Source organism: Gallinula chloropus (genome assembly GCF_964237585.1).
Source record: "Gallinula chloropus genome assembly, chromosome: 4".
Lineage (NCBI taxonomy): Eukaryota > Metazoa > Chordata > Aves > Gruiformes > Rallidae > Gallinula > Gallinula chloropus.
Window position 1 is genome coordinate 17,350,493 of NC_140088.1, and position 13,174 is coordinate 17,363,666.

The window sequence follows — 13,174 nt, forward strand, 5'->3', positions numbered from 1 at the left end:
AGAACCACACAAAACTCAAGTAAGCTGGTTAAAAACTATGGCTGAAAAGTCAAGATCAAAGAAGAGAGTTCATTTTGGAGGTATTGTGTATATCTTTAATGAAGAAAGACTGTTTTTTGAAGTGGTGGTGGGGCATAGGGCAAGGTTTTCTATAAAAAGAGGAGTGACCTTAGTCAATAAAATACTTGGAAAAATATGAGTACTTTTGAAAAACTTGCATAGTACTTTATTGTTTTTCTTAATATCTGTTACACTCTTAATATACACTGCCTAACATATAGTATCTATTTAATAATCTTATTTTTTGTGCTTTCTTAGGAAAACTTTATTCTCTGCATTCTTGGCAATTTATTCTAATTTCCAGGAGTGTTTTAAGGTTGCAGCAGATGATAGACTTTCAGATGTATTCTTTTACAAGTAATTGCTCTTAGATACCTGTCTCCAAAAGCTGGAAGGACAACTACCTTCTATACTTTTTTTTAAAAAAATAGAGATATTTTCATATTTTGCTCCTTTCAGACTGCAGTCATCCTAACTATTTTGAATACCAGTGTAGGTTCTCATGCTGTGGGCTTTCAAACTGATAGTCAAATTATAATTTTAGATGTGGTAGCTGCTCACTTTTTGAAAATTAATTAGCCTGTTGCCTCTGAAATTTGTGTTACACCAGATCCATACCATATGTATATATTATTTAATATTTTAATAGATTATAAAATTTGTTGTTTGTATTATAATACCTACATATAGCTGTATCTATTCTGATATATAGAATCACAAGTTCAGTTGATAAAGCTTTGTACTCTGGTTTCTTTAGAAGTGATGTGGAGTTCCTAAGTAATGTTGTGGTTGTGATGGCTTTTTGTGTCAGACACTGGTGGCTGTGTGGCAAGGAAGGAGTTCTTCGTGTTGAACAGGGAACCCTTCACATCTGTATCTCTGTCTTCCACCCTCATCCTCCCCTCTCCGGTCCTGTGTAAACTCCAGTACAACATTGCTTAGCAACATTCTGCTCTGCTAATCTGACCCATTTGTTTGCTCTGACTGAAGCAACAATATTAAATTACAAGTCATTCAGTTATTCTGAGGCCCTTATGGAAGAAGTCACAAAGTATTCTATCCACGGTGAAATTCAGACTGCAAAGCCCATACACACAATCAAAGCAGAGGAAGAAAAAGATATGGAGTGCTTTTGCTTGATTTGTATTTAGCATTATCTTGTTCTTAGAAACCATCTTGGTTTTTTTAAATACCTGTCACACTATGCTTCCATGATATTAGGGTGACTAACTTTGGCAAGATCTGGGAAGAGGGTTAGGAAAAAGTGAAATCTCTCTGTACTGGACAGAGTGAGAAAGTTATTTTTTAACCATTTTTACTAATGTCTGAAATATTGCAAGAGCTCCATCTAACTGACTGAAGTGCCCCTTGGTAAAGGAAAGGGAAATTGGCACTCTGTGCAGGCTGAGTTCTCCATATGGCTAGCAGAAAGTATTAAAATTTAAAAAAAATAAAATTAAAATGTCTCTCCTGGCATCCCCATTGGCCTGTAAGGACAGCTGGAGACCTGTGTCATGACAGAAAGAGAACTGTGTGTAGTTTGACTTGATACCCAACTGCAAACCTGGCAAAAAGATGTTTGAAACCACTGTGTGTGTGTCAGAGAGTGTTATGGTGAAAAGGATGGGGAGGCTCCTGGAACTCGTCGCCTCTCTCCCGCACACAGCAGATGATGGTTTCTGGTGTATTCAAAATTTTATCTATTATTAAAGTGAGAGAATTTGACAGATCATTGATCCTGAATATAACTGGCAAAGATTTAGACTTGAATGAGGCTTCCGCAAGGGAGGAAATTGAGGGGAAACACTTTTATCACCATTGATGATAAAAGTCCATAATAACTCTTGTTGAAACTTGCTGTACATGAAAATTAATGATTTTTGAAATGGAATAGAAGAATGGCTTTCCAGGGCCTGTTTTTCCTAACCCAGCCCAAAATAATTCTCCATCTGTTCTTTCCACCTTAAGGTGCAGAATGACCTTCTTCAAAACAGTTTGTTATCTTTATGTGAATGTAAATAGGTCTCAGGTAGGAATAATGCATCTTATGCAGACTAGACAGTAGCTCCTGCCACACAAATGAATTCAGAGATCCTTTGCAAACTTCTAATGGAACTTCCCTAAATTTAAGGCTGTCACTGAAAATTTTTATCTGCTACTCTGTAGTGATAGCAACACAAATATTTCTATTAAGCTGCTATCCAGGCCCCTGTGGTAGATTTATAGCCATGTGAAAATGAGTGATTAAAAGGGTTTATGTTGTATCATTTCTCATCAGAAAATAAATACCAAAGCTGGCACAATAGTAACTAGAACTGACCAAATTTAGAGGGCAATTCTGATGTTTAGTTACAGTTCCTGTTGTTCTGTCACACCTGAGGATATCTGCTATAGGGAAAATGGCACTTACTCTCATTTTTTCAGTATTTGCAGGAAGCCTTTCCATGGGGATGCACCTGGCACCTTCCCAATGTTCAACTTTACTGATCCCATTCCATGTGGCTTTGTGTAGGCTTACAGCTGCAGAACTACATCTTTTCAGCAGAATTAAAGAAACTCTGCTAGAAGTTTAGGGACTAGTTGTAACTATAAGAAAAATATTATTTAATTAACAAAGATGTTAAGCTTTAAAATATTACTCGGATTTCCTTTTACTGTTTCGATTTTTCTGTTGAAATATTTTTTTCCTTGGGTTTTTAGGTTGGGTGTGGAGCTAAAGTGGGCTTCTTTCCTCTGTGGGTGGGTGTGATTTTTGTTCACCTTTTACTTTTAAGGCCGTAAGTAGAAATACAGATAAAGTGAATGTTGTGTTAGCATATCAACAATGAATTCTACAAAGCCTCAACTTTGCTCCCACCTGTAAGCGTGCTGTCATGTTGTCTCTGCCCTGTGGATGTTTGGGACTTTAAATGGTCCTTGCTGCTCACAGACATCTATTACTATTTTAAAATGTTTGACATCTAACTGAAATACTGAAAGTTAGTGTCTGCATTAAGCATGTGCAGAAGTGTTTCAAGTTGGGAGAAGCAAAATTAGCATCTACTGAGTGTGAAAAATAAAATCCTGCTGTTAAGCAAACTGTTAAACCAAGTTTCACCTGACTCCTGCCTTTTGTTACAGGCCATCATTTTGGATTATGCCACTGTTATCAGTGACAACACTTCAGTCATTCACTAGAATATTTGCAGAAAGAAGGAGAATGTGAAATAAGGTGCTATGATTGCAAACATTTGTACCATAAATCCATTCCAAAGAATTGGAACATGATACCACCTGAGCTTTGTAGTTGAACAAACCATCCTGACCTTTAGGATAAGTAATGTTTGCAAGAGATGATATTGCCAGTAGGCCTAAATTGGAAAAACAAGACACTTTTATTTATGTCTTCACGAGCAATTTGGGATTAACAATGAGAACTCTTTTTTTATGAAGTACATGTTATGTATTGCCATGAAGGATTAAGCATGTGCGTTGAAGTTGTTTTATTTTAGACCTGGTTTGGTCTGCAATGAATTATGTGCAAATGGACCAAGTCCGTGCTCCATCGCTGGAATCTCTGAGGTCTGTTACCAGCCCAACTCAACATCCATCTATTCACAAGCAACCAAGTCTGTAAAGCCTAATAAATCTTGGGGCAAAGAGGGGAAAAAAACCCTCTTCCTCTTCCAACTGTTTTCCTTTGATGACATCACCCAGACCCATGTTTCTGTTCCAGACACTGAGTAATTTAATCCTCTGTTTCAACTTAGAGCATGGACACAAAGCTGCCTTGCTGCATCTGCAGCAGGCTGATTAACTATACTACTGCAGATGGGTCATAAATGAGGGGCAGAGGGATTGGAGGCCTGCAGAAACCCAAGGAGGAGAACTTTGCAGGGAGAAAGTAAGTGATTGCTACCACATTTTGGAAATATTCAGCAAATGAGGGAAGAGCCATGCGAGGATAAACTCATCCGTTCTGCAAACAGATTAGTGACAGTGAGTGTTAACGCAGGGAAGTTCTGAAAGAAAAAGTACCTCTGAGATCTGCCATGATTTTTAACACACTGTGCTTTTTCACGAGCCTCAGATACAAACAATTGACGTTATGTTTTCAGTCTGATTTAAACTTCAGCAAAAGAATTGTACAGCTAGCTGGTAAACTTTTTAAAAGAATCCTGATTTTTCCCTCTTCAGCTCTATAAGTCTCATTCAGTGTTACAGAATAAATCACAAATGTTTCAGTAACTCTTTGCTGGTTTATTGGAGGTTTTTTTCAGGTATAGCTGAGCATTTTGATAGATCAAGGGGAAAACTAATGATGTGGGAAACCAACGTTCTTCTGTAACTGCCTCTGTCATAGATCTAACTTGTGTATTTCAGTTATTGAGGTTTCTCTTGAAAACAAACTTGCTGATTCGCTACATTGATCAGCTATTTCAGCATCCTTTGTGAGTAGACTAATTCACTGTATCCCAGCTAAATTTTCTCCAATGATGCAGGAGAAAATCAACATCAGGCTTCCCTTCTTTTTAAAAATAGGAGTTTGCAAGGGGAAAAAAAAAGCAGGGGGAGATCCAAGGATTTGCTATTCCAGGCAAGTAGTCATCCTTGAGACATTTTTATGCCTATTCTCAAATCTGAAAAACTTCAAAAACCATGTAAGATTTGCTATTTCTCAGGTTCAACTCAAATAAAAATTGGCTGAGAGCACCCCATCAAACAGACACTAGGGTTATAAAAAATCAACTACAACTTAAGAAGTGCATTCAGAATTAAAAGTTTTCATTAGTTTACACTTTATAATGCCTTTATAATAAATTTCTTTTTTTTTTCTTGATCCTCAGCATTTTTCCCTTATAGTGAAGCAACAGTGTTATTTAGATCTACAAAAATATGGAAAAGATAGTTGTGATTTCTTTGAATTCTTGGGTAGTACATACCTGCAGATTTTGGTTTTATGAGTTTTAATGCCCCTTTAATAGAAGCAGGCTGTATTTGCATGTATTGCCTACAAATCTTATGAATTCCATATTCATTCCTGCTTCAAAGTTATACTAGCTAATTGTCAGGAGGGAGGGAAATGCTGGTCCAGATTTTAAAGACAGCACATAGGAAGAACTAATGATTCTGATCTCTTAAATGTACAAGTTATGTTTTTAAAAAACACTGATCAAATATTATAGAAAAATGCTGTTTAAATTTCTTTATCCCATTTTTACTTTCTTTTACACATCTGTTTAGAATCCAAAATCATACTCTGCTTGATTTGGAGAAGGATCTCTGAGCTTAATCTTTTCAATACCTCAGATGACTGCTCAGAGTAAAGAGATAGGAAGTATTACATTAAACAATTATAGCATAGGCCTGAAGAACCTTCTAATCTAAATTTTAATGTACTGTATTTCATGGAAAATCCCAGTTTTGATGATTCTTTGTTTTCTAAGGAGGAAAGGGAGTAAGGAAAATTGAGATTTTACTGAAAAGTTTATTGAGACTACTTATTGAGAATTCATATGTGTTGTGAAGATTTATTTTTTTTCTTTTCTGGAGTGAAGTTCATAGTGTCTCTATTATCAAGATAATCACTTCTTATCCAAAAGCAAAATGCATACTGAACTAGTAATGAGTTAAATCAGTAAGAGTATGGAAGTTGTGCTTACAGCACACAGAAAAGAAGGAGTAAAGCAATGCTTCAGAGAAAAAATGCTTCCAGCCTGCTAAGTGTGACACTGATTTCCTTAATGCATTGTTTCACACATACTGTGTATTACATTATGGTCTAAATCAAAGCTTTACATAGCTTTAATTGTACTGTGATTTGCTAGTAGCACTGTGGGGTCAATTGGTAGTCTGTGGCCTTTGTATGAAGCAGGTTCTGTCTGTCTTTCAGCAAGCTGGTTGCGTAAAATAACACTTTCTCACATGGACATAATACAGCAACATGGACCTGTGATGGAACAAGGTGCTTAGTTTATTTAATAGATGGGGAAAACAGGTGCTTAACCAAGTTTTAGGATAAAAACACCCCCTTTAAGTTAGGGGTTTCTGAGACATGGTTTTGCTAAGAAATCTGCTACTTCTTTTTGCTTGTTGCTTCCTCTAAAATAATTTTCCATTGGTTAGTATGGCAAATATTGGATAGAAAAATCAATGCTCTATTTGGTGATGTTTTCAATCCCATATAATTTTTTAAAAATTTTTTTGTAGGATCAAAAGGTTTTGTGATACTATTGGATGAATTTTAGGAAAGGAGATAAAATAGGAAAGATAGGAGTACTATCTTGATGCAAAATATGTTGAAAATGTGTAGCACAAGTGCTCTTGAATTGTGATCTTCTATTAATTTTATTTATTACCCATGTACCTGATAGTTACAAGTAATTTTAGACTGCTTTCCCCATCTTTGAGTAACTTCTGGTCTAACCTACATCATAAATAGTTGCTAAAGCATTTTTTCTACAGGAAGGAGAAGGCGCACAGTATAAGCCTTTGCTTCTGACAACATTTGGGTGATACTTTCTATCAGATGCATGCAGTGTGTTCTACCTGAACTTCTTTTATCAAAGAACATCTGCAACTGTCTATTGCTATAGTTGAAAATCTGTCAGTGATGTCAGTTGGGAAGAAGGAAGAAAGAAAACCTTCACGTTTTTGGGATGGTGCTAAACAGTTGAATTTCCTGTGTGCAGCTGAAGAGCAAAGGGAAGGACTCTGGCTCTGACTTTTGGATTTTTTTTGGTTTTTTTCAATGTTTGTGTTGAAAAAGCATTTCCTAGTATGCAAACTTACTTCTTTGTGCCAGAAATTGGCTTACAAGAGACTGAAACTGTTCTTAGATTCTTCTAGCATAACAAGAGCAGGAACTTGGTTGGAGTAGGAATATAACCTGATTTACCTTTAGCAAACAGTCATATTTGGAAGCTGTCTGCTCCTGTCTTGTCTCTCCAGTATCACACATAAATTAGGCTGTAACTCTTCTATTTCCTTTGTTCATCCTATGGACATGTCGATCCCTCTAAATGCTGGCAAACAGTCTGACAACATACCCACTGGCAGAGCAACCCCTCACAGTTTCCTAGGAAACACAGCCACTGAAATGCCCTGCCAGGAGCAGCAGGAGGAATTAAAGGAATGAAGACAGTTGCTTTGGGATTTTTTCCTCCTAGTTCTCTACTCTTCGAAACAATATCAAATATGCAAGCAATCTACTACAAACAAGAGTGTCAACGTGGCAGTCAGGTTGTCATAACGTGCCTACAGTAGGCATGTGCCGATCACTGAAGAAACAGAGAGAGAATGGAGTTACCTGTCTGTGTGGGTTAGAGTCCAAATTTTACTTCTTGCTTTTCATGTCTATGATTTTTCAGGTTTTGATAGTGTCTGCAGGCGCTGCTGGAGTCCTGTGGTCAGTTACGAGGCTAACGCAGGGAAGCTACAGGGGAAATCATATACATATTTCTCAGTAGAGGAAAGCCGTCACTCCTCCTAAGGTGGAAGAAGAAAAAGAGAATGTTTTTCACCAGCATCTTCTCAATGTTTGCCTTTCTTCAAACCCTATAAATTCCGTGCTGGAATGACAGGATTTGCGTCTGTTGGTTCTTGAAATGTCTGCAACAATAAATGATTCTAATAAAGGAACAGCTAGGGCTTTATTATTTGTATTACCACTGTCGTATGCTGTGAATCGCTCATATCTAATGCAACTCCTTTGGCTTCAGTGGAGAACAGACTGGGAAAAAACTTGCCACGTTATTTTGTTCCTTGCAGACTCTTCTATGGCTCTCATTGTGCTAGGACTCAAATTGCTCCTAGATGGCATATTAATTGATGTGAGTAAAACCTAACCACATAGGTGCTTTAGGTTGGGTTTTTTGTTGCTGTTTTCTTTTTTAGCAGAAAGTATGGTGATTTATAGTGATGTCATGTTATATGGACATAGTTTCGGGATCTGTAGCTGGAGCCTTCCTTTTCACATGCATGGGTTTTTGCTCTGTGAAGAGCAGTGAAGTACTGCAAGAACTGAGTTGTTAGCTATGACCTCTATCCTGATGCTTCATGCCCAGATATGTCCTATTGCTGTAAACTAGTGGTGCATGAAAGCCTGTATAGAGAAAGTCTTCTAGCCAATTATGGATATTTAGGAAAAAATACCATGGAGTAACTCTAATAAAATATGGGCTTCTCTAGAAATCTAAATTTCAAATGATACCAGCGTTCCCTTTTGCTGTCAATGTAAGGAAACTATACCCTATTTGCAAATACTGGTGTTTTGTTCTACCTGCTAGAATAACTTTTGAACTGATCCAATTTGATGCAATGACTTTTCTTCTGTAGTGACAGATGTTCTCAGTAATAATGCAGTAATATGTACACCTTCTAAAGCGTGCTTTTGTAGACCTTCTTGTCTGTATCTTCTTGCCAGTCTTTCTAATCTGTCTGCAGTTAAGTTTAAAAAGACATCTTCAAAGGATTCTGCAGGCTCCATAAGTGATGGCAAGTCATAGGTGCTAACTTGCTCCAAAGTACTCTGCAGAAAAGTGCTGGTCTTCAGAAAACCTGTGGATGTAAGCATGGGTTAAAATGCAGTAAAGTCTAGAACTAACACTGCCCCCACCCCCGCCCCATCTCCCCCCCGCTATTATACCTATAATAGTTTATAATAGTGCTATTATGCTATATATGGCTTGAATTCAAAAAGGCATTTGTTAAAGAATTGCATATAGGTTCTTTATATTCTTTAATCAAATTAGGGAATGAAACCTTCCCCACATTTTTTCTTTTTTTTCTTTTCTTTTTTTTCCCCTGCCCCAAGTATCCAGGTCATTATGATGGCAGATTCCCAGTCCTTCCCCGCTTTTGGATGTCTGTACTTGTCCCATGTAATTGGGTAAAAAGAGCAACCTGGAAAACATCCCACTTAACCTTGAGTCCAGGGATTTGTATAGCTAATGGTCTCCCAAATAACTCCTGTGAACACGATTGCACACAGAGGGAGAGTGGGGGAAAGTAGAGGGGTGGAAGAGACAAGGAGCAGATACAAGCTGCAGCTGAAGAATGCTGGCTTTGCAATACTAAGTAGCTGAACAAAGCTATCTGTCTTACTGCGCCTTTCCGTTCCTCCCACCCACTTTGTATTCGTTAATAGCACTGAAATATCATGCTATAGAAAACAGTTTCTACAGAAGAAACATCTGGCTCCTTAAGATTCTAGCAGTGGCTTTATGATTTCCAAAATATTCTTCATCATACTTTGTTATTTTAATTATTTGTAAGTGACTTTGGAAAACAGGCCAGTGGTAAACTCAAAGTGGAATGAATCCTGGTTTATGTTTTTCTGTTTCTTCTGATTATGTCTCTTGATATTAATCTGGTTTTTAAGATGCTGTGAAAAAGAATATTGCTCAATGGGGAATTGACTGCAATTCATGCAGGTCTCTTTATTCCACATCACAGCGGGGCATTGGATTTTGAAGCTAAACTTCTAAACTTAGCAACAAAGGCATGACCCATAAAATTCACTGAACCCCTTACAGCATGTTGAGAGGTACAGTCATACTGTGAGCTACTTCAAAGCCAAATCTCTTTGAGCATCTGTCCTGTAGTCTTGGGTACTGGTGTGAAAAGCAGCATGTTGTCCTCCAGCCCTGTAGCTACTGTGCTGGATGGTTGAGCTTTGGTTGTGTCTAGTTAGGTGCTAGGTGGTTCCTGGAGCAAGTTGTGTCCTTTTTGAGTGTTCTGGAAAAGCAAGGGAGGGTAAGGGCAATAAGAACTGCAGCCTGACGTAAAGGTAAGGTCTCTCTGGCATAAAATAGAGGGTGTAGGTGAGTGACAAAGGGACAAAATAAGCCTGTACAAAACAGATTTATATTAGGGATTTTCTACCTCTTTATTCACCCTATAGGAAGGAGGCTGTCCCCACAAAATTTGTCTCAATGTAAATATTTCTGGGTTTTCTTAGTATTGCTTTACTTGTATTTTGCAAATTGGTGCACTGCTATGAAGAAATAACTTCCTCTCTTAGCCAGCTACAACCTGCACATGTGTTTGCAGCCATAATTCCTCTGTATTATGTATGAATTTGTATTTATGTCTTCAACCAGTCCGGTTATGTGTCAGCTGTACTGGTTAAAGCAAGGAAAGATGCGTTTTACCTACCCCTCTTCCCAAAGTCTGCCTTGCCTCCCAGTGCTTTCTTCTGCACTGTGCTCCTTGGCCATGTTTAGAGCCTGTCATCCTGCACTGATGTATTTTTTTTTTTCTCTCTGCAAACTAGCACTTGGTCATCTGACAGCACTACCTCTCACAGTAATTTTTAACATCCTTAAGAGTTGTGACATAGAAATGGTGTACCTTGAGGGCTGTGTCCAGCTTGGAGAGGCAATAAAATCTGTTTGGATGGAGTCAAGCTGTCCTTTAGTGAAAAATTCCTCAGCCATGCAGATGAGAATTTCATGGTCACAAGCAAAACCAGAAATGTTTCAGTTCAATTTTTGATGTCTGTTAGCCTAACTTAATGTGATTGCATTTGAGGACCAAGCTGTATTTATACAAGACTTTTTCTTGTCTCAAAACCTACAGTTTCTGTGTAAGTCTCTTCCCTTGAATGAAGAAACTGTGTGAAAAGGGGCTGCCATGAAAATACTCATCTGAGCAAAAAATGAATACACCAAAATAGCGTTGTGGTGAAGGCTGAGTAAGACTCAGAAAATTGATTCATTTGAACAGCAATTATTGCAATATGTACAGCTACCAAAGAAGTCTCTTACTCTCTTTTTCCTTAAAGTTTTACTTTATTTGAGTGTCTCTTTGGAAGTAAGCTTTGTGTATTTTCCTGTCATTCTGAAGAAGCATCTTACAATTAATTACTTACCTCTCTTAAAATCTTTTTGTCCTTCCCCAAAAGTGTAATTTTGTGCACATACACGCGCAGATATATAGCGGTAGTGTTTCAGTGAAACCCTTTAACAAATACTGCAGCAGCTTCTGCATCCTCTCCACACACTAGATTTATTGGTACCCATTGAAAGGAATAAATAAGAGAGCATCTTTCAGTCCTAGAGGAAGAGAGATGTTTAGTCCTGTTGTCAGTCGTTCTATAGATGCGGTTCTAAACAAAGTACTTTAACTGTATGCCCATACTAAACTAGTGTAAATGCTGGTGAATTGTAGAAATACTTCTGAAGATCATGTTCAAGCCCCAGAGGGTGATTTAATGCTGCAGCCACTCCATGCAGGAACTTCTTTAGTGAGTTAGATGGTTTTTTCCATACGAAAGAGAATAAATTTATCATTTAAATGCCTTTTTTTAGTAGATATATTGCGTCATTCCTTTATTCTTCATGTTTCCCAAATATGGGGTATGGGTTTGTTGGGGTTTTTTTTATCACACAACTCCATCCACTTCTTTGGATTGTTTTCTTTTGCTCTATAATGGTAGTACAAGTTTCATAGCACTATTCTATTTCCTGTGAGATTGGACTGATGGTGATGAATGTGGGCAGCTAATCTTCCCCCTACTCCATTCTCCATATGCCTAATAAAATTGTAGAAATAGCCTTATTTTTTGTAAGTGTGTGTGTTTAAACAAAAAAAAACCCACCATTTTGCATTCTTTTGCTACTTTTCCAACCTTTCCAAAACACGTTGCTGATTTGTCTTCTTTCTATCTTGTATTTTGCCTCTGTGTCCAACCTATAAAAAAACCAAAGATTGGACTGGAAAGGTTTTACCACTGTGAATGTGGGTGGTACTCTAAAAGTTGTGAATTATAAGATACATGAATAGTTCTCCTTACTCACTTGATGTGTGTGATATGATAAAAGAATGTCTCAACTCTGAAGTAATTTTTTTTCAAAATGCCCTGAAAGCACGTTAAGTCACTGTAAGGGAACATAAGGAAATACTTTTTTACTACAAGAGTGACTGAGCACAGGAATAGGGTGCTGAGGGTGGAGTCTCCCTCCTTAGGGGTATTCAAAAGCCACCTGGACATGGTCCTGGGCAAGGAGCTCTAGGTGGTCCTGCTTGATCAGGGCAGTTGGACAAGGTGACCTCCAGAAGTCCCTACTGACCTCAACCATTCTGTGATTCTATAAAGTACTGCAAGTTTTCTTTTACTGGTGTACAGCAAAAAGATCCGCTTTGAAATGGCAGATTCAAACAACACTTGATTAAGAAATACAGGAGTATTATTAAAAGTTCTTTTTTCTTTGTGCAGAAACACGAACAGATAGAACAAAGAAACTGTTTAGACATTACACAGTTGGATCCTATGACAGCTTTGATGCTTCAAGGTAAGAATTTTTCTTTTTGGTCACAATCTCTTTCACAAAATCATTCCAGGTTGTATTTAATTGTTACTTTTGGTTTAGACTTTTGAGAGGAAGAGGGAAGCAGATTACTAAACAGAGCTTCTCAATATACCATTCTATATCTAATTTTTTTTTTATCTATCACAGCTACTTTTTCATATGGGCTAGGTCTACAAAAATAATGAGTAATGAAGTAATGAGTATCACTATTTTGTTTTCACGAGCTGTGACAGATAGGAGCATTTCACAAAAGCAGTATGTTCCAGCTGCTTCTACAGTGAAGGACCACTTAAGCTGCTGGATACTTCACAAGATCAGACCTTCTTTATTTGTTATACTTGCTTTAGAGTTATACTTGCTGACAGGAAAACCAAAATAAATTGTTGTGATTTGCATCTTTAGATCCTAAGTAGAAATTAGGCTGTTAGAAATGAGGAATTGAGAAATTAGATTTATTTATTTTCAATCTCTGCTGAGTATTCATGATTTTTAAGCAGGTTCTTTTCCCATGTTGCATACACATTGGACATACACCAACTTCTGGTAGAAAGCATAGTTTTTAAAGCACAGAGCCTCAGTTAACTGTTGGTGTCTTCCTGAGCAAATTGTGGTGGCATACTGTAAACATTACACTTATCACTGTCTAATTGCAACTTTGGGTGGGTTTTTTGTTTGTTTGGTTTGGTGTTTGGTTTGTTTTTTTATTTACAAGAAAAACACGTTTTTTTGTAGAAAAAGGAGTCTGAAATCTGTAAAGCAATGACTGTTTCATGTAGTGCAATACTGAAAAATAAAAAAAGAGGAAATGTAACTTTTGGGTT

At 37.4% G+C, this 13,174-nt stretch overlaps 1 protein-coding gene across 2 annotated transcripts in view; it reads left to right on the forward strand.

Moving 5' to 3' along the window:
- The window catches only part of SHANK2 (SH3 and multiple ankyrin repeat domains 2), a gene marked incomplete at both ends in the record, with an annotated part of 309,427 nt that overhangs the window by 145,788 nt on the left and 150,465 nt on the right, over positions 1 to 13,174 (forward strand). For both annotated transcript variants that reach the window (XM_084263484.1, XM_084263485.1), the window contains one exon: positions 12,260 to 12,335. In XM_084263484.1, the coding sequence (XP_084119610.1) occupies positions 12,260 to 12,335 (76 nt within the window). The remainder of the gene's footprint in view (positions 1 to 12,259; positions 12,336 to 13,174) is intronic.